The following is a 20,987-nucleotide window of genomic DNA, read 5'->3' on the forward strand; positions in this document are numbered from 1 at the left end:
TAATTTCATTTTATAAACCAACATGGCGCTGATTAATGAGTGAGTTTGTTTTATTTACTTTATTATTTCTCGATATTGTTTTTCGCCTATTTTTATGGAAGTCGAACGAAAAAACAATTCCGATGAGTACATCGAATTTTTGCAAAACCAAGGTACAATCCTAATTAATTACAATAATTTTTAGTCTGAATAAATAATTAGTTTTGTCAAACAATGCATGAACAAACATAGCAACCGTAATACCATATAAAACAACAGAATACTGAAAAGATCAACCGCATATTTATAATATATTTTATGCCACACAAATAGAGGACATACTTCGCTAAAAGTGCAAATGTTGAGTTTGGTATTCAAACCAATCATTTATGTTATTATCACATGCAGCTTTTTATCTATTTGAAGTTTTGGCTAGGCTGGCATTATCCAGGTTGGCAACAACATCCTGAGGCTGATTTGCAAACGTTAGCCTGGATTAAGCTAGTATCCCCCATTACACAGTGGATTAATGAGTAGATATTGCATAACTTTTTCCAATATTCAAATGATAGGTAATTAACCTGAATATTAGCCGATCTGCCGAAACCAACCTTATAAAGGCTGGATCCAATGCAACGTATTAATAGCTGTAACATATCATGATGCAGTCCACTGAATGCTGTTCATGCATGCATGTGGTAGAATGATAGAAAAGTAGTCCGTCTTAATTAAATGATTTCAATAGAATAAGAAAATTTAGACATATTGTGTTTTTTCTTTGGAACTTGTGACTAATCCTAGTTGCAATGATATATGAAGATGCTCAGTAATATCACTTTATGGTCGCCTGTAAATAAAGTATATAATACAAGCCAGTTTACTTTATAGCTAACAAATTAAATGTATAGCAAATGTTATTTGTATATATAAAATATGAATATATAACAAGATTCAACCATTCTAAATTGGATAACAATTTTAAGTATAATTGTGTTGGAATAAGAATGTATACCAGTCCTAAATCAAGTTTTATTTCGTTACTCATTGATAAAGAATTTTCTCCTACATAACAAGCCAAACAAAAGGATCTAGTGGTTTTGAGAAAATGTGTGTAAAACATGCACGAAAGGCTAAGTAAAAAAAGCAATGTTTTAAAGATTAAAAGCATTCAATTTGTTTCCAGATTTAGTACCAGGCAGAATTATGTGCCTGTTAGAAGTTATTCCAGGGGAGAGAATACAGAAAGATTGACGTAGTCAGGACTAAAAATTTGTACCCTACACTGTACAGAATTCTAATGTGCATGGTGGATGAGAATTTGGTCTGAAAATCACGATGAGAATTTTTTGGTGCGTGCATTGGGATACTATAGTTGTGGTAAAACCAATGAAAATAAAATGGCCTGGACTGGCTGCTATAATCCCAGCTGAATATTATCAAATCGCCTTAATTATTGAGATAAAATCAATAGCAAAAAGTTAAATAAAACTAAAGGCCCTGTGGCCCCTGCAGGGATTCGAACTACCATTTCGTCATACGGCCAACATCTTCCGCTACCACTCGGCCACCGGTTTCAGGCTATTTACAAAATAATCATTAGCATAACGGGACTAAATTGTCAAGCTGGCTGGTCGCTATTGGTCATTAATAAGGCCTGATTATGTGAAGTGACAGCTTGATGGTAGATATTCATAAGAATCACATTGTCCAGTTAATGCCTTTTACGTTGATGGCGATATACGCGATATATGATCTAAGTTTTCCAATGTATCCAATGACGCGGTTGATGATTAATTTACACGCACATGTACAACATAATTTTTATAACGTAAAAATCTTGCCAGTACATCTTACATAATATCAAGTTCTGACTATTAATAATTACGGTAACTGTTACTGTACGCTTTGTTAAATTAAATATGATCGTTTAAGTTAAACATTTATTTTTAGTTTCTCGTCTGAACGCTGTATTAAGTGTTTATCAAAGAAAATACCTTCCCGTGCGAGACGAAGAAGTAAAGGTAACAAGTTTTCATCACTGATAGACAGTATTAAAAATACAAAATTAATTGCATGAACGTTGATTTTTCGCATCGGCCCCGATTTGGTTCCTCGTTTTCGTTTTCCAACTCATGCAAATTCCGTCGTAATGATTGAATAGGGACCTTAAGCATGTAGGACGGCAACACGACGACGACGTGGCTGGAATACTCCTTTAAATTATTGTTATGATAAAGCGTTGTTTTATATTATCAACTGTACCAATTTAACGAGATATAAGACGTCGAAAACATTGTGTTTACGTTTAGGGACAATTCTATAGAGCCTAATTCGAGGTAGCGCTCACTGGGTCATGAAATGCAGACGTTCTACATAGGACGTAATAAACGACGTTTTGCCGTCGTAAACAGAACGTAGATCACGTCTAAAACTCCCATAGGTATTTAATAATTCATTTCTTTTCAATGAAGCATTGTATTGATAGCTGCCGTCGTCGTGTTCCCGTCCTACATGCTTAAGGTCCCAAATATTGCATATATGACATGTAATGACTCTTTGATATTTACAAAAAAATATTTTCTTAATTTTGTAAGTCTGAAGATCCACTTCATCCATGGTTATCTGACTCCAGGTAATGAATAACCTCGTGTTTCCAACTTAGCTATGAGTGAGACATTTTTCCAACGTTATGAGTGAGACGAGATAAATAGCACGTCTTCCTTTTAGCCTGACCAATGATTACTTCAGATGCTAGCTCAATATCTATTGGAAGATTATTAGAACATCCGTTCCTTTTACCTTCATGACCCGCCATATTTTATCTATGCTAATTTAGTGTTCTCTCGCCGCTTCTGGTCGAGTACGATAACACCATTCGAAATCTAAAGAACGAATTAGTCCAGTACAAGGTGAGATCATAGCGTTGTAATAATTATTTTTAATTAGTTATATAACTACATTTAGTCTAATACGTAAAGAAATCGCCATCCGGCTAAAAATCCTTGATTCATTCTTCATAGAAAGAACAAGCATCTTTGAAAGAAAGAATTTCCGAAGTTGTTCATGAAAATGGAAAGTTAGTTCCAATCAAGTCTTTGTTGCGTCATCATTTTGTCACGTATAATTTTGCCACGTCATCATTTTGTCACCTGACCTACAAACCCCAGGTCGTTCCATTTTCTCAGCACGAGGAGTTGTGCGAACTGCGGGGAAGCTAGAACATCCCTTTTGAGGCTTTCTGGGTCAACGAACGTTTCACCTCCATCGGCAGCCTTTCTTATACCAAACTGTTTTAACCATGCCTTAACTGCAGTAATTACACAGAGGTTGCATGTTTGATCTTTTTTCAAAGGATGTTGCAAGAACGCCGTTTGGCCCTAGAGCGCGAAATGGGAACGGGAAAGACTGGTATGGAACATGAGAAAACAATTGTTGATTCCAGCATTTTGAATAATGTACAACACCAACTGGAGATTGCAACGAAGGTATGTTATTTTTTTAAAGCACGATGAAGTACATACATTTATCAATATATTTTGGCCTTGCATCTTCTTAGTTTTTCTCGGTTGATCTATAAGGGAGTACATTTCTGTATTGCAAAAAGATGCACCGCCCTCTTCTCATTATTCTAATGCTGGTTTCTGTGATTCTTCAATCTCATTTATCTGATAGGGGTTTTGTGTGTTTGTGAACACCAAAGCAATCAAGATTTTGATATCTTATGCACCTAGGGGCAAGGCCATAATCGGTTCTCTGGGATGGAAAATGTGTGTACTATAACTGTACAGGCAAACAATGCTTTGTACGACTTTAAATTGTATGTTATTTATCATAGGAAAGAGATTATAATAGCGAAATGCTAGAAAAGACCTCACAAGAACTGGAAGATCTGCATCGCGTTTACAAGGTAGAATTACGTTATTCAAATTGCCCCTTATCAGGAGTGAGCAGACACAGTATATGCTTTTTCAGTAAAATGTTTCTATTATAAAGGAAGCAACAGAGGAACTTGCGAGTAAGCTTGATGAGGCTAAGTATCTGCAGGTGAGTCCAATAGATGGAAATGGTTGGAAACAGTATAAATTGTTATGAGTTACCTGCGAAAGACAAAGTTGACCTGAAATTGAAAATTTTCGCTTTAAAATCGTTATTCTATTTTTCAGAACGATTTGTTGAAAGCACGTCGATTTGCAGAACAACTACAAGTTACAAACAGAAAATTGCAAGCGGTAACAAGCGCTAACTCATTATAATAAGTTCCTCTTGTTTGATGGCAAAGTCATGCGGTGGCTACAAATTAAGTTGTTGATTTTAATGATGCAGGAATATGATCAGTTCTTGACAACTGCTAAAGCTCAAGATCACGAAGTTGAATCTGCACGGGATGATATCAGGTATTCATAACAATAATAAATGTATAACATTTCACAAAAGAGCTTCAAGTTAGCAGCAGTTGGCAATAACAACTATAAGGTTCAATAGAATGTTGAATGCCATATTCTCACATATTCAGGAAATGTTTATTGATTTCAAAATCGGTCAATGTAGAAATCTTCGTAAACCCTAACCTCGTACCCACGGTCTTTTTACCTCCGCTCCAGGGCCCACGCTGCGCGAAATTACCTTGGGTACGAGGTTGCGTAAACCCTGGCCTATGGGTTGCATAATTCGTTCCAGGTTTGTGGGAGGATCTGTTTGGATCTAAAATTGATGGGTCTTCATGGGTCGATATGTAATTCTGCATGTGACTGTGCAGCGCATATAAATAGATATGTGTTTGCCAACAAGCACTATTGATAACTATTTTCTTCTAAAATTTTCGATTCTGTCTCTCTAGGCGATACAAAACCGAGGTTAAGGCTTTGTCCTCGGAAAATGAAGATCTAAAGCGCAGGTTAAACGCATTGCAAGGACAAACGAAATTACGGGTGAGCACAATATTTAACTACATTCTATAATCTATATCATATAGGCATGAACAGTGTATAATAGTGTAAACCACTGCTTTGAAACTGATGATCATGTACCATTATCCTGTTTAGGAGAAAGATAAAGCCTTGTTGAACAGTAAAGAACAAGACGTAGAATCAAGACTGGAAGAGTACAGGACGAAGGTTATTGAACTGGAGTCAAGGTACATATAATAAGTGAGGAAAGTTCTGCATTGAAGGATAAAGAAAACCAACTAGTTTGTCTTGTGATCATCTAGTTCAGATGGTGCATGCATGGACCAATGTGATGCAAAAATATAACTTATCTGCAAAAAATTAAGGAACACTTTTGCAGGCTAAATATGCAATTGTATTTTTGACTTTATGATCAGGCTTGTTAGCGCGTTGAGTGTGTGCAAACGAGTCCAAGAACAAAATAACGTGCTCGAAGAACGCGTTGAAGACCTTTTGAAAAAGAAGTATGTGACAAGTGAGATTTATGTTGTTTTATTGTATCGATTATGATTATATAAAAGGCCATGCATATTAATTTAGCATTCCCTCCTTATATCCATTATTATCAGAGTACCATGCATACCCTTGATTTAACTATTCATAATTATCAAATCTAACAGTCAAAATTCAATAGCGACAAGTCTTTTTTTAGCCTAGAGCAAGAACGTGTTGGGTATGAAGCGAGCAAACATGTGCGAGATAGTATGCAGTTGGTAGAAAACGCTGTTCTTGAACGTGATCAGGTGAATATATTTACGCAATTTGTAACGACGTAAACTGAGCACCATGAAGACAGCATGTTTTTAGATATGTTTTACAGATTCCATACATTAAATGTTACATAGCTTTTAAAATATATAACCGAAATTATTTTTGTATAATATTTCATTAATTTTAAACGTCCCTTCCCCGTTGTGTTAAGGTTTTGGTTAGAGAGAAGCAGAAAACTGAAGAGGTTAACCGACTCCAAGAAGTTATTCAGAAGTTACTTCATGATGCCGGCACAAAAACAAAACTAGAAGTAGGTTTTACTATAGCTCTGACTCGTCTGAGCACAGGTCTGAGCAAAGCCATGCAACGTATAACGCGGTAGTCTTTATCACTTCAAGAAGGTGTAGGTCGAAATTAATCAGAGCAATATCGGCGGAACAATGTCTGAAAAGTGAATTGTTTAACCGCAGGTGAGCAAAGTCAAGAATCATTGTAACAAGAATTTACAGAAACTAATGGAAGAGTTACAATACATGGAAATGGTTAGTGTTCCGTTGTCACGGGGATCAACACTTAACATGTCGAGAATTGCCAGTCTTATATTGTTCTTGAATTTGTTTTTTCCATACCTTTTGGTTTAATACTCAGGAAAATGTGCAACATGCTCGCCATTGATTACCAATTTAGTGAAAACTCGTGTAGACATACGCAAGTATGGGATAAGTTAGAGAGTTGGTAGCATTATTAACGGACGGGTCCTGTCAATCCTACTCGTTTCATGCAGATTACGACAAAGCGTGATTAACTGTTTTTTAAGACAAAAATACACTTTAAAAAAACTAACCCATGCATATCCCTAACCCCAGAACTAACAAAGTGGTATTGTTGGGGGTTTTGGAGTAACAAAAAAGCCGAATATGACAATAAGATCGACAAAAAAGAACTAAGAAGTGAATGAGAATGAAATTCTGATACGAACCACGTACCATCTTTCACATGTCATGTTTACAGTAAATCAGCACTAAATTAAACAGCAACGGGTTTCCAAGATTTGCACATTTGCCGAATTCTAATTTATACAGTGCTAAAATTTTATTTATAATGCCCCTGTCCATGATTTCTAAATTCGCGTTGTCAATCCGGCCTGTTAATCCTGCGTTAAAATGACTATCAAGATTGTGCGATGTATCAAAAAGTTATAGAAGGAATATATTAATGAACGCTGTCAGTTCAGCCACTCTGTCAGTCCAGCCACTTTGACAAATTATAAGCTTTTGCTTCAAGTGTAAAAACGAGCATAAATATGTTTGAGGTCGTGTGTATGTTTGTATAAATATTCTAATGATTCCCTTTTCCGTTTTTTGGCTTTGTACATTACTCAATTTGCATACGTTACAATACCCGCTAGCACGATTTTTAAGCCACTGTTTACATTGTACTTTACCTGCTTTGCGATGCACGCCGTTGTTGTAGTCGAAACAAAATATCTTGGATTATTTGTTCAGTATATCGATATTTTTTCGCTTGGCTGAAACACACGACGATATATAGTGCAAGGATGTCGATCAATGTTCGCGACAAAAATTGGATTTTCGAGTTTTTACCGGTAAAAGCGTCTGGGACAGGCAATTGCATGACATTACGCATTGTAGACTTTTTATGCATGTCAAGTATTGAGATAGTCATCCGTTGTCAACTCTTAACATCAGTCACTTTATCATGTTCTGACCAACGAATGTCGAGCACAACAGTATTTTGACAATTTTCCTGAGGATACATGCACCACGTGAATATATGTTTTCAATGCTCTCGGTCCGTTAATCTGAGCCTTTATATCACATATTGACGATGAATTCCGTGGAATTCCATGCACTGTATACGAATCTAAAGATTCCATCATTTCTGATTTAGGAAGGAGCTGAGAAGCAAGCGCAACTGGAGCGTGCATTGAGAGAAAAAGGGGCTGTAGAAAAAGAACTTGAAAAGGTATATCTGACTGGCATGATAGGAATTGAACCTGCTTACTACTGACTGTGTGTAGTATAAAGTATATTTACATATCATGACTGTTTTGAAACGAAATGCCAAATAGAGAACTTGAATGTATTTCTTGAATGGTATTGCTTGACCATTTTTGCAAACACCAGAATTTTTTTTCTAAGATTTATCAAGAGGGCCCCTCAGAAATCACCAGAACTGGAATGACATTTGAACAGTTACAAAAGAAGATAATTATTGCTGAGAAAACTAAAGAAGAAGCCTTGCAAGCTAGGGAATCACTTACGTCACTGGTACATAAAATGGAAAAGAAGTTAGTTCATTCTTTTTACTGTCCCAATTTTCGAATGCTTTTATTATAGTATTAATCCGGAGTACACAATTCAATAAATTCAATATTGAGACTATGCAACAATCCTCGTGAGTTTGCCAGAGGACTCTTTTCGCCCCAAGATTTAAAAAAACAGACTGGATTCCATTGGACTGCGCATACCAAAAGGAAACTTGAAGATGCGGTAACTGATTCTCAACCTTAATTCAAATTTCATCATTTTCTTTCGTTGAAAGGCACGATCAACAGAAGACGCAGCTACTGCTGGAGAACGAGGATCTTAAGAAGCGCGTCAAGCAATTGATCTTGGAAAGTGAAGATATTGCCGCAAACAGACTGATCCTGATAGGTAACAATGCTGCTGGCACGTTTTATTTTATTTTAGCATTTTGCTTTGTCTAAGAAATGTAGATAATGTAAATATTTGTACAACGATATGTTGTAGATGAAATCGACACTTTGAAGCGGGAATTGCTGCTTTGCCAAACAACTCAAGAACAAGTAAAGCAGAAGTCATTTACAGAGGTTCGTATTTAGATAGCTTTTGGGGCTGAATGGCCGGCCAGTATGTTTATAGATAATGGCGTATAAATTAGATTTATCGCCTTCATGATATAATAAAAACATGCAGCTGTATGGTAATGTCTTTTAATTGCATTAAGCCTACACCTTTTTACTAGAACTGATCCCAATAACATGTAAAAATTGTTCAAATTATATTCCTGCATGATCTCACATACCGACACATATTTTGTCAGGTCGCCTCTCTTGAGCAACGACATAAAGTCAAAGAGAGACAGTTTGAGGAGAAATTGCGAAGTGTGGAAGGGATGAATGCTCGATCGGTGAATGAGTTGCGAGAAATGCTAACTGCCCAGCAACGGATGGGTTTTAAGTAAGTATTGTCGCGATTTCCTGCCAAGCACCGATCATATCGACCTCATCCTGGCCGCCACTTTCCCCTACCTCTGACATTTTTTTCATTTAAATTTTTGTTTAAATAGGTGGAAAGAAGAATCACAAGTACTGTCTAAGAAATTCGAAGAAACTGTAACGTCATTGAGGTAGAAAACAGTCTACCCATCTAATTTATATTGCAAATTTGTCTTTAAGATCTATAAAAGATCTATCCAAACCATCGTGCACAGTGGGTTTACTTTTGGTCCAATCATTACAGTTGCACACTACGAACACTTGTATACAATTTTGAAATCGCTTTAGGAATGAAATATCGAAACAAAGCAAAAGAAACGATGCAACAAGCCGCGAGCTGGTGGAGGCAAAACGTAAAAGTAAACAGGTGATGATATTTTGAATACGTAAAATATAAAGAGAATTAGATCCGGGGTGCGCAATCGTAGCTTTATTAAAGATGTATTGTAGTTTTAACCATCCTTCTTTCGTCCCATGCATATTTTATTATCACAGATGGAAGATAATTATTTATCGACCAAAGCTCTTCTAGAAAAGGCTCAATCAATTGCCGCTGACGCGAAAACAAGAGCGGAAGCAGCCAGTAAGCAGGTAAAATATATAAGGACATTAGGGCAAGTACGGAACTAAATCCTGCATAGGCGTACAGTACAGGCCTAGTTTCCTTTTTGGTGGAGAGAAGAGGTAGGGGGAGGCGAACGATTCCAGAACAAATTACCCGACTCACGAGTCTTGGTAGCGGCATGATTCTGCTTTTGACGGCTCTCTTACAGAAACTAGAAGAGTATTTTCTATATGTATCTCAAAGCAAAAATACAGACTACAATATCCAGGGGTTATTACACGGCATAAAGACGGTTGTATTACACAATACGTGCAATTTTTTAGCTTGTACATTTCGTAATTTCTCTAGGTTGAAACCTTACTTAACAGAGAAAGGCAGTTATTGGAAGAACGGAAAAACCTTCACAAAGAGCTAGAAAAGGCACGTCTGCGAAAAAGTAGACCAAGGTATGTTTTCTTTCTTAGGCCAAGGTTTACACGTCGCATTTTGGTCGCGTCGAATGGAATTCAAACAAAAGATAATGAAAGATAAACATAATTATCATCTCATTATCTATTGTTTGAATTGCGTTTGACATTATCTATTGTTTCAATTTTTCTTGCAACTTGCAATGCAATTCTACTTTTCAGAGATGTAAATTTGGTAATTACGGATGTACGTTTCTTACACTTACATTTTGAAAACTCTGAACAAATTTACATCTCTTAAAATTAGGATTACATTATAAGTTGCAAGAAAAATTGCAAGAAAAATTGCACCGTGTAACATGGCCTTAATATACGTCTCGTTAAACGGGCACATTTAGTTCCGGGTCACAAGCGTAATAGACAACGTGAAAATGACATGCTCTGCCTCTATTTCTACTTTTTTGTTGTAGTTCAATAAAGCGATTTGCCGATGGATTGTCCAACGGTAGTTTTGCAAGTCAACGAGTCGTTCGAGATTCAGATAACGTGACGAACTCCACTGGGGACCGAAATCGGAACCTAGAATTTGATAGGGAAACAGCTGGACATTCCATTGATGGGTATTACCACCCAAAAAGATAATAGTTTAAGCAACATATGCAGTATTTATATATAGAGTCTTGTTCTCATTAATCGCCGATGGTCGGCGATGCATTGTCAGTGGCCGGTGACAAAAAAAATATTTCAAATAAAAAACACTTTATTTTGCCAGTGACCACAGGCCATAGCCACCGCCAATTGTTGGTGAGATACAAAAACTAGGCTTGATTCTTGTAGAACTATTTATTGCGATTTGCAACCTTTGGAAATAAAAAAGGCAAGCAAGCTTAGCAAGCCATTGTGCTAACAAAATGCTTTCATCAGTATTCGAGATAAAATAATTAAAAGGAAATCATAAACAGTCAGCGTATAATAAAGTATAGCCCGATTTATACTAGAGGGACGGATCATCCGCCTAGACGAATTTCGGCGAACAAACGATGGTCTGTTAATTGCAGTGTTGATATATGAAAACTAGGCTCTAATGTATATCATGGAGTTGTGGCAGAGAGAATGGATCCCGGAAAAGATCTTTTCTTTCATTTGCTTTAATGATCATCCCAATATCGATAACATTTTATTTTTAATAACCCCATAACAGTTGACGGAGGTTATCTTCATATCGATGGTTGTTGTAAGTGTTCATGCAGTTTGCTAACGTGAGTAACCTTTTCTTCACTGCTTCTTTGTTGTCAAAAATACCGCCGAAGAACAGTGCCTCGATCTATTAAAGCCTGACAATCTCATTTGGACACGTTGACGTAGCTATCATCCTCGCACCACTTATATATGGTGCAACATTTGATAAAGTACGGATGATGTACAGAAGTCGTGGCATTATACTCGCGTGGTTATTAGAAATCGTTTGGTTGACATTTGAATACCGCAATTTACCTAAGTAAATATACACTAGTCTGCACATTATTGTGAAAATGGATGATTCAATTTTTGCGCTTTTGACAGTGCATGTAAAATCCCTGACGCTGGTCATAATCTGTCTTACACGCAGCATATTACAAAGTTTTTCAAGAGAACAAATATTAAGTTGATTTACTTTTCCATGTTTATTTTTTTGTATTGGCCTATTATATTATTTGCCCTATTAAAATACAGTCACAATGAAAAATATGATTGCATGGCGCACGTGAATCACAAATTCACTTGCATGGGACTCTTTTCATAAGATTGGGGAATGGAAGAGCTACTCATAGATTGTGAAGACTTCAAATAACGCATATTATAGGCGTTTGAACTGATCTGATCCAAACTGCACCAGGACTGCACCGACAAAACTCACACTAGATCCATCTCTGCCTACCTTCCTGGTCAGAAGAAACTATCTGTACATACAAAATCAAAATATGACCAAGTTAAAACATTTTAATCACTCAGAAACCTAGTTTATTACATTTATTTCGCAAAATAATTCTGTCAGTCTGCTGTCTATAATTTAGTCTAAATATCATTGTTATCCTACAAAAATATGCTATTTAATTCATATCATACACACGTATGGCATTCTTAAGTTTAAAAAATATTTCACGATAAAAGTTTAGGGAATATATTAATCTATAAATAAAAAATAATTTTTAAAAGCCCCAATCAAATTGGATGTTTTACGCTATCCGTCGTCTATTCTAACGAATAACTGTAAGCTGTGTGTATTTTTGTCATGGAAAAAATCATGATTATACAGTCTATAATCTATACCAAAATATTAATTCAATAACCAAAACATCAATTTTTGAAATATTAAAAATGATTACCCAGACATTTTAACAAGTAAAAAAACTCGTTTCGTTACCTATTCGTTTTTTGCACCTAAATTTCAATATATTAATCTTCCCCTAAAACTATTTATATAATGAAACCTATGAATGCTATTGAATCAAAGCAATTGAAAATATTGGAAAACCAACATTGACTGGTATTGGAAGGTATTCTTAATCTGTGTTTTACAAGAGAACGGAACAAACGCTGAAATCTTGACAAAGTTTGATTGAGTTGCATTCTCAAAATTTTTTTAAAAAAATGGCTAAAAGACATATTCCAGGTAATTTTTTCCCGATGCAAAAAATCTATACATAATAAAAATATATCAATCATATTATCTCAATCTTGTGTGATTAGTTGTACTAAAATCATAAGAATTCATACCAAGAACAATTAACTAAATATTATTCGCAGGAATCCAACATTTGCTTCCACTTTGAATCACCAGAATTGCTCAACCTTGCAGAATTTGCCCATTTTATCAATCCTTGTATGTGTAAAATCGGAACTATTCGCACGCTGGGTGAGCCATCGCACTAGTGATTAAAAATCTAATCCAATCGGCTCATGACGTTATTATCTCCGGTGGATTGGCTTCACTTGATGACGATTCCTTTTTATGTGTAGCCTAAAAAAGATCGCCGCACTTAAATAAAACCACCAATAAAGGTCTTATATCCTTGTAGAATTTTTTTGTGTTGCGAATGTGATAACCCTTAAATCAATATGCGTGGCCATTGTAGATCAAATGCATAAATCTATATCCGTGCCCAGAAGTTAGATCTTTAAGCCCATCTCACCATCAATTTTGCACTCCAATAGTATTCATTGCTTGTGCATGATTTGTGAAAATGTGATTACAAATTGCATTGACAGCAATGACAGCAGCATTTATATACCTGAACAATTTCTTTCCTTTTACAATACAGTACAGCATCGTGCACAGAAAGAAAGGAATTTCCCTCCAAGTATTCCTTTAGGAATTCATCCCTTGCCATATGCCGTTGAAGATAATCTGTACAAATATTAACATAACATTATAAACAAAATACTATGACATAACTTGAGAATATTTGAAATAGAGCCTGGCTAGATTGTTGTAGTTCATTACACTTACATGAGCAACCGACAAAATATACATCCACTCCCATTTCTTTGCTTTTATCGATCATCTACGAGATTGGATAATCAAAATGAAGATAGAAATTAGACTAATCAAGAATCCATGAAATGGTAGTTTTAGAAAATGTAACTTAGATTGTTCTATACGAATTAAATTCGAAAAGGCGAAATACTGAAAATGAGGCATAATATAAGAGCAAGTATTATTTACCTGACGAAGACATTGCATTCCAACGTAGTCGACCGTGGTCACAGTAAATAGATCCAGGATGACACTATGAAGTGTATCTTTGGAATCATCGCAATCGCCCTCTTTAGGTTCTGGTGATATTGTACCTTCCGATACATTATTCAATTCAGATTCCTAATGTAAAATCAAATATTTTCGTTACAGTTATTGAGAGAGTATCAGGACATTCAAATACATATAAACTTTTATTATAACGCACTTGTGCGGTTATCTTTTCTGTGAAATCATCGGATCCCAAATTTACTGCTGCCATCGGATTTATGCTTCGCATCATCTTAACTTTGACTTGCTTGTCTCCTTCTGCCACAACCGCCTCTACCAAATAGTTGGACAGAACCTCAGGTTCAGCGCTGTCACCAACACTTATACTATCAACTTTATGCCGTCCTCGAGTTTTCTCTCGAATCATTTCCACGACTGTATCCAAGAGTTTCTCTGCATTTACAAAAATCAGTCCACCTTGAAATTGTAATATCTGAATTCCCTTGATGGCCTTTGTACCTAAGCAAATTTCGCGATCCAGGTAGATATCTGTTTGCGAAAGATGGCCCAAAGTTCTCACGTTTGCTTGCGATGACCGGTATATAATTGAGAGGAGCGTGATGCCAAAACCAACAATAAGTCCCATCACAATACCAAGGAGAATCACGGAGAAGCAAGATACGAGCCATACCATGGCGTCGATTCGCGAAATTTTACCTATAGTCTTCACTTGCTGAAATTGCATGAACAACCTACGAAGCGATACCACAACAATGGCGGCAAGGACGGGCTTAGGAAGCGGTTCAAACAGCGGAGCAATAAATAATAAAACAAGAAGAATCACGAGGCTGGAAATGAAACTTGTAATTTGAGTTTTACCCATGCTTTCTTGCACCACAGAACGTGAGAGGGAACCAGATGAGACAAAACTTGCAAAAAACGAGCTGATAATATTCACGATTCCGTAAGACAACAACTCCTGATTACTATCCGTTTCATACTCGTGTTTTTGAGCAAATAATTTGACAAGGGATAAATTAGTCGTAGCTGCCACAATGGAAATGAGTAGTGCGTCGACGATGATGTCCGTGAAAAACTTATACTGAGGCACAGCAAATGGCGGTAGTCCTCGAGGTATGCTACCAATAACTGACACGTCAAACCTTGGATTCAGGTCAGCCGTGTGCGAAATTGTTGCACCGATTATAATGACCAACAGTTGCGAGGGAATAGGGCAAGGTAAACGAGACCTGTATCGTCTATTCAAGTAGTCGACAAACAGCAGAATTATTACACATATTAATCCAGTAAGTAAAGCGGCGACGTTTGTATGCGATATGTTCTTGAAAATGTAGATGTAAGTCTAAACAGCGAAAGTTGGAAACGTTGTGAAATATATGAACAAGTTGACATGAATGTTTTGGGGTGGACCGGATACAGTGTTCAGTGGTAGTAACAAGAATTGGAGACTGTTGCTACTAACTTACCAATAGAACCAACAAGGGGCCTCGGAAGATTCGTAAGTAGGGGGGGGGGGTTATATTCATATATTCGTGTTAACGGACTGTAAAAACAATCAATTTGAAAAGAAACTAAAACTACAAAATGCGAATAGTCGTCACCAGTCGTAAATTTGGTTTGCTATAAGATACATGTAAATAAATTACAGAACATATATTACAACTTACCTTAGGTAGAGATAATTCACCAGCATATCGAGGTGGATCAATACCGAAAAAATACTTTACTTGACTGGTAAAAACAATAAAAGCTGCTCCTGTTGTAAAACCGCTGACCAGAGGTCGTGACAGGTAAACTGTTATAAAGCCAAGGTGAACAAGACCCATTGCAGCCTAGAGAAGGCCAAAATTATTTTACTGGTCACGGGTAATGACTAATTGTCTTATTAATGTATAAGAAGAATCCTTTCCCTTGCATGGTAGGGAATCTTATTCAATAAAGAATCAATTAATGATATTACGTTGTTGAGGATAATTATCAATTAGGGTTCTAATTTAGTTAATCAAATATATGTCAACCCGTCTACTGTGTACGTCATAGGTTATTATAGGGTGGTGTGTCAATACTGAGAGCGTTGCGAAGTCGTGTGAGGGTAATTTAACTGTAATTGGAACTTGAAAGTGATTCGAATGAAGAGAGAAAAAAGCAAAATTTGAATAAACATACCCCAAACTAAAATACAAAACCCCAAAACAGGAACACATATTACACACCTGAATTACCCCCACTAGAAGTGTTAATGATACAGCAATTTGTAACTTTATATCATCTTCTAGTTTTTCTCGGTCATCCCCAGTCGACGAATTCGAGCTATTCCCGGTCGTATCAAAGCTGTATTTTGTAATTTCTCTGTCACAAACCTCTCCAACCATTGTCGATATAATAGCAAATGTTCCTAGTAGACAATTGAAATTACATTAGCATCAAGGTTTGTTCTCTTCTATCGGAGTAGAAAACTGCATTCACTTACCTATAGCGATATGCTTTGACGTCCCCAGAAAGAAGTATATTAGAACTGGCAGGAAGGACGTGTACAAGCCAACGATAGGTGAAAGGGATGCGAGCAGTGCGTAAGCCAAACCTAAATGTTAAGAAGGTTCGTTTTAACCATTCTACTCTTTACGCGTTCAATTTCTATTGATGCACGAGCGAGGGAGGGAGAAAGAGGTTCTCAATTTAGGTATATAAGACGTAAAGGTGATAAGGTGGATTTCCATTTCCCTCCCTTACCCCCCGTGTACTCGCATTCCCAAGCATTGAAGTACGTTCAGTCGGTTAATAATAACTATGAGCAAAGAGCTAGAGGAAGTGAAATTTAATGCACAATTTTTCAATTATTCATATGGTAAGCCACAATTAATTATACTTTATTACGTCCGCGTTTTCGAGATATTTTGTTTTCATCACGATAATTATTTGCTAATTATATATGAATGAATGAACAAACTAAACAAACGTTTAATTATAAGAACGCCGAGCAATTATCAGGTTCCCGTTCATACGAAGCACGATTGAAGTACAAATGTACCATAACAATTTATAGACTAGGAGTTACTATTGCAAGACGTTTTCTGCCTTGAAGGTTGTACAAATGCCATGAAAAATCCTTAATCAAATTAGTGCTGTAAAACCACTGAAGTATATAGCAATTATCGCCAGATATTTCAAATAGTACAATAGTCTAAAAGATTGTATATATATATATATAATATACAATATATATATGCCTTGAAGGTTGTACAAATGCCATGAAAAATCCTTAATCAAATTAGTGATGTAAAACCACTGAAGTAAATAGCAATTATCGCCAGATATTGCAAATAGTATAAATAATATATATATATATATATATATAATATTCCAGATATTCAAGATATTCTAAGGGAATATACGTACATGGTGTGGCGCGCGCTTTGTAAATGATGCCGTCAGCCGTGAGCACTGCAAATATGGTGAGGCCAGAAATGATGTATTGTCACGGAATTTGGAGGCACCTCAATCTAATTCTATTCAATATCTAAAGCCCCATTCTAATCTAATTCTATTTAACATCTAAAGCCAAAACCCACAATAAGGGCGATTTTGGGTTTGGTACAGATAAAATTGATACGGATAAAATTTAGACCATCTATTTAGCGACAAGGAGTTATGCACTATATACGATTCCAAAAACCGATTTGAAGTATTTCATCATGCACGATAATTATTTGGTCAACAATAATTTGTCATATATTTCGATCGAAACTATCGTGATTCCGTTCTTTATAAAATGTTAGAAAACAAAAAATATAACACGTGATTTACGACTCATTATAACTACACCAGTTATTACCATTTTTAACGGCCTATTTTCCAATTTTTATTTAAAATTTCCAATATGAAAGAGGTAAGTATACTGCGACAATGCGCACTGAGTGCTGGTAGTTGACATGCACAGGAACAATGTTTCATCTATATGTTACTAACTTTGTTTCTAATGTAACTCAGGCCTGTTTCAGACGTCGAATTTTTTTTTGTGCTGAACCTAACGCTAATCGGAGTCTAGGTTGCACTCGTTTTGGGCTATTGGCACATGAAACGTTTGTCGTCTGAAACGAGTCTTACTTTAAAGATTATAAAAAAACGTGCACGGTGACAAGTTGATTATAACGACATACGATACAACTCTCTCACATATATAATTACCCCTCAACGTAAACAACGCAATTATGGACTCAGCACTCTCTAGCATAAGTTTATAATCGGCTGATGGAAGAGTTTCGCCCTTCCGCTCTTTGGGTCGTGCATGTTTGCTGTGGATATTTGCGTCATAGCCAGGATTTTAAATGCTATAGGTCTAAAAATGAACTAGTTGTATAAATCCAAACAGAGTCGTACGCAATACCGGTTAAAAACTAAAAAGTAACAAGTTTCTTTTATTATTCAACTTTATTAAACATCCATTGAAAAACAATTATCGAATTTTTGCATTTAGACTTAAATCCACTACGGTTCCAAACAAACACGTCAGCTCCGAAGACGAAGACTATTAATTCAAACAATTTTAATTTAGTTGTTTTCGACAATGAAAAGTGATCGAATCAATCATACACATTGTAAAATAATATTTGCAATGAAAGAAGTTGCTATGTTTTTTTATTAAAGTTGATTTAAATGAAATAATTGAATTAATGTAGGTTAAGAAGCTTCAACACGTGCGTGAAAAAACACATCCTTGTTCATCTCAGGAAGTGTCTTATATGTTATTTAATTATGATTAAATTTGTTTGGTATTTGTTATTGAAAACGTATGTTGATAGAATTGATCACCTGCATGTTACAAGGTTACTTCCTATGACGCCAATAAAATAACCCCATGAGATACAGAGAGATTTTAAGGCCTTAAGAGCTTTGAAGCCACAGTATGAACTAGGAAGAGCAAATACATTAAAATCATTATCCAAGATCACAAATATAGATTCTAAAAACGCCAGTTGTAATAAAACATGTTACTATCAGAAACGTATTTGAATAAATACGTGAAAAAATTTGCTCAGTTTTCTTTCATCTTTGTAAACCCCTTCGAATCCAATCTTCGAAACCTCGCATATAAATTTGATCTATCTGTTGCCGAGTTGCCAATTATTGTTATTATTGATTATGATTATTCTTTATTGCCAATATTAATATTGCCTTTGTGTTGAGGATTCTTTGGAGGTATATGATACAACATTGTATTAAAGTTTATTCTGAGACCAAATATGTATATGAAGATTGGAATTATGTATTGTAGTTTCCATCAGTCAATTTTTTGTGGATCACAAGTGGGACAAAAAATGGGGGCCTCCAGAAGTTGCATTACACAACTGAATTGGCCATGTGCCCTTTCCCAACTCCTCATGCACCCACCCTCAAAACTAATCTGATAAAAAAATCTAAAAAATTGAAAGCATTTGAGTTACAAGAATAGATGACTTGCTGAAATCTGAAATTGTTTTAGTTATATAGAAATATAATGTAATTGAAAAACATAGTACATCAAGGTTTTAGTAAGAAATACAGTCATGATTTATTCAGTACAATCATAATTGCAAAAATACAATCATGATTTATTCTTAGATATGAGTCACAACTCAAAAAACCATGATAGTATCAGATGACAAACTATACTGGCATAGAAATACTGTTTTGCCAAAATTGATAAACAAATTTAAACCCAATTACAAAACCTATAAAGGAATAGCCCTTCACCCATATTTCTCCAATTGAAGAAAACATGTTGACATTATCAACTACCATAAGGGTTATCAGCTAGTTGATAAATGAACCCAAAATCTCAGAGCTGAAAGGCACATGCTCTGATGACCTTGTCACTAAAGTCAAAAGCCCAAAGCATAGTATGGCAAGATCTTATATGGCCTTATATATTGTATCACAAGGAAGAAAGCTAGTAACCAAAAGTCCAAAACCAATAGTACTTTTTTCCCACCATAGTTGTTGTATGCATTCAACCTGCAAGCTTTTTTAATGCTATGTTATGCGGACAGAAGAAGCATAGGGATTATAGCAACACCATTTGTTTGATAAAAAAATGCTGTTAGAACTACTTAATCATTAGAGTGTGTGATGACAAATTAAAGAAGTGATGTGTTTAACAATATCAGAACTTAATATATTGGAACCTAATAAGCAAATTGCATCGCCAAACGGATAATATTTTTCTAAATCATCGTGGTACCCACGGTACCCACGTAGTAATTGATAAGTTGTTACATGCAACCAAGAACGTTTATACACGTAAGAAACAAAACAATGACACTACAGTCAAAACATAATATTGATGAGAATCAACGATTAACATACCATTCTATCATAGATCATACCGATAAGAAGTGAGGCAAAACTAACCTTGTGGAATGTTCATGACCCCTACGGTAAATCCAGCTGCAATGTCCATAGGTAAAAATTTACGCACTTTATATTTTGGCAGCCATGTGAGCAAGGGAACGAATGACAACAAAACTTGTGAAAACTTTTCACAGGAGACTTCGGGCTTTAGTTCCCTTACTCTCTCCTTATAAGTTTTCTCTTTATTCGGTTCGTGATCATAACGATTAAAGAAATTTGATTTGTTATATATCGGCCGCGAAACGAGGTACACGTCGGAATTTCTATTACAGTCTTCGTTTCGACTTTCGGTCAGGGATATTTGTTCGTCGTCGACGCAAGATTTGGAAGAAGCATGATCGTCGATTACACAACTTGATGTCATTCCCGAGGGAGAGTATCCAATACTACTGTGATCCTCATTGGTTTCAATAGTATTCATGCCAAGTTGTACTGAAAGTTACAAGTAAATCTGAAAACATAAAGTGCTGTCAAAGGTTTGACAAAATAAAACAATTCTATTATTTCTCTCATTTATATACACACGGCATTGTCTTTGACCTGGTGCTGCCACTTACTTTCTCTTACATTCCGGAAGTATCGACTGTAAATTTCTCAATACTCATGTTGCGGCGCTCTTTGATCTTTTGAGGATCTACCACTGGGATCTACCCACTCACTGAGAGAGCCTACGCAGGCTACGGGCCCACTGAGAACAGGGCAATTTGCGAAAATCTAGAGGCTTCACGATTGGAAAACTTTCCGAGCTAACTATACTCAAACAAGTGCTTCCACGGTAACACGACCACGTCACACCGTAGTCACACTGAATGGTTAGGGTCTTACGGACTGAAATATTCCGATCCCATATTAACACTTCATTCCGACCCTTTGGACCTTTGCTATATTTGAGAATGCGTGCTTGTGATGTTCCGCACATAGTATGACGTTAGGACTTAAATGGCTTCAGCCACAGTTTAAACTAACAACGTTTTTGTCCATG

General features: G+C 36.0%; 2 protein-coding genes across 3 annotated transcripts; one reads left to right on the forward strand and one right to left on the reverse strand.

The window, feature by feature from the left end:
* Window positions 1–29: 29 nt before the first annotated feature.
* LOC114524886 (sodium channel and clathrin linker 1-like) lies at window positions 30–10,796 on the forward strand. 2 transcript variants are annotated; one of them, XM_028546100.1, is made up of 26 exons: window positions 30–152; window positions 1,930–2,000; window positions 2,574–2,611; window positions 2,816–2,888; window positions 3,000–3,055; window positions 3,332–3,464; window positions 3,815–3,886; window positions 3,973–4,023; window positions 4,143–4,208; window positions 4,303–4,373; window positions 4,817–4,907; window positions 5,022–5,113; window positions 5,303–5,389; window positions 5,578–5,668; window positions 5,848–5,946; window positions 6,107–6,178; window positions 7,548–7,622; window positions 7,799–7,947; window positions 8,202–8,314; window positions 8,411–8,490; window positions 8,724–8,860; window positions 8,970–9,029; window positions 9,187–9,265; window positions 9,394–9,489; window positions 9,812–9,909; window positions 10,341–10,796. In XM_028546100.1, exons 1-26 carry the CDS (start codon window positions 95–97, stop codon window positions 10,510–10,512), a joined length of 2,280 nt encoding a protein of 759 aa, XP_028401901.1. In that variant the 5' UTR covers window positions 30–94; the 3' UTR covers window positions 10,513–10,796. The 2 variants fall into 2 exon arrangements, with proteins under 2 accessions (XP_028401901.1, XP_028401902.1); XM_028546101.1 differs by having other exon boundaries at window positions 33–39.
* A 1,066-nt stretch (window positions 10,797–11,862) lies between these two features.
* LOC114524893 (prestin-like) lies at window positions 11,863–20,540 on the reverse strand. The gene is made up of 9 exons (XM_028546108.1): window positions 20,006–20,540; window positions 16,089–16,199; window positions 15,832–16,013; window positions 15,286–15,450; window positions 13,815–14,960; window positions 13,577–13,729; window positions 13,361–13,415; window positions 13,143–13,258; window positions 11,863–12,871 (listed from the first exon to the last, which is right to left on the reverse strand). Exons 1-9 carry the CDS (start codon window positions 20,424–20,426, stop codon window positions 12,809–12,811), a joined length of 2,412 nt encoding a protein of 803 aa, XP_028401909.1. The 5' UTR covers window positions 20,427–20,540; the 3' UTR covers window positions 11,863–12,808.
* Window positions 20,541–20,987: the final 447 nt, after the last annotated feature.

This window comes from Dendronephthya gigantea, unplaced genomic scaffold (genome assembly GCF_004324835.1).
Source record: "Dendronephthya gigantea isolate DGI-Jeju-01 unplaced genomic scaffold, DenGig_1.0 000032F, whole genome shotgun sequence".
NCBI lineage: Eukaryota > Metazoa > Cnidaria > Anthozoa > Malacalcyonacea > Nephtheidae > Dendronephthya > Dendronephthya gigantea.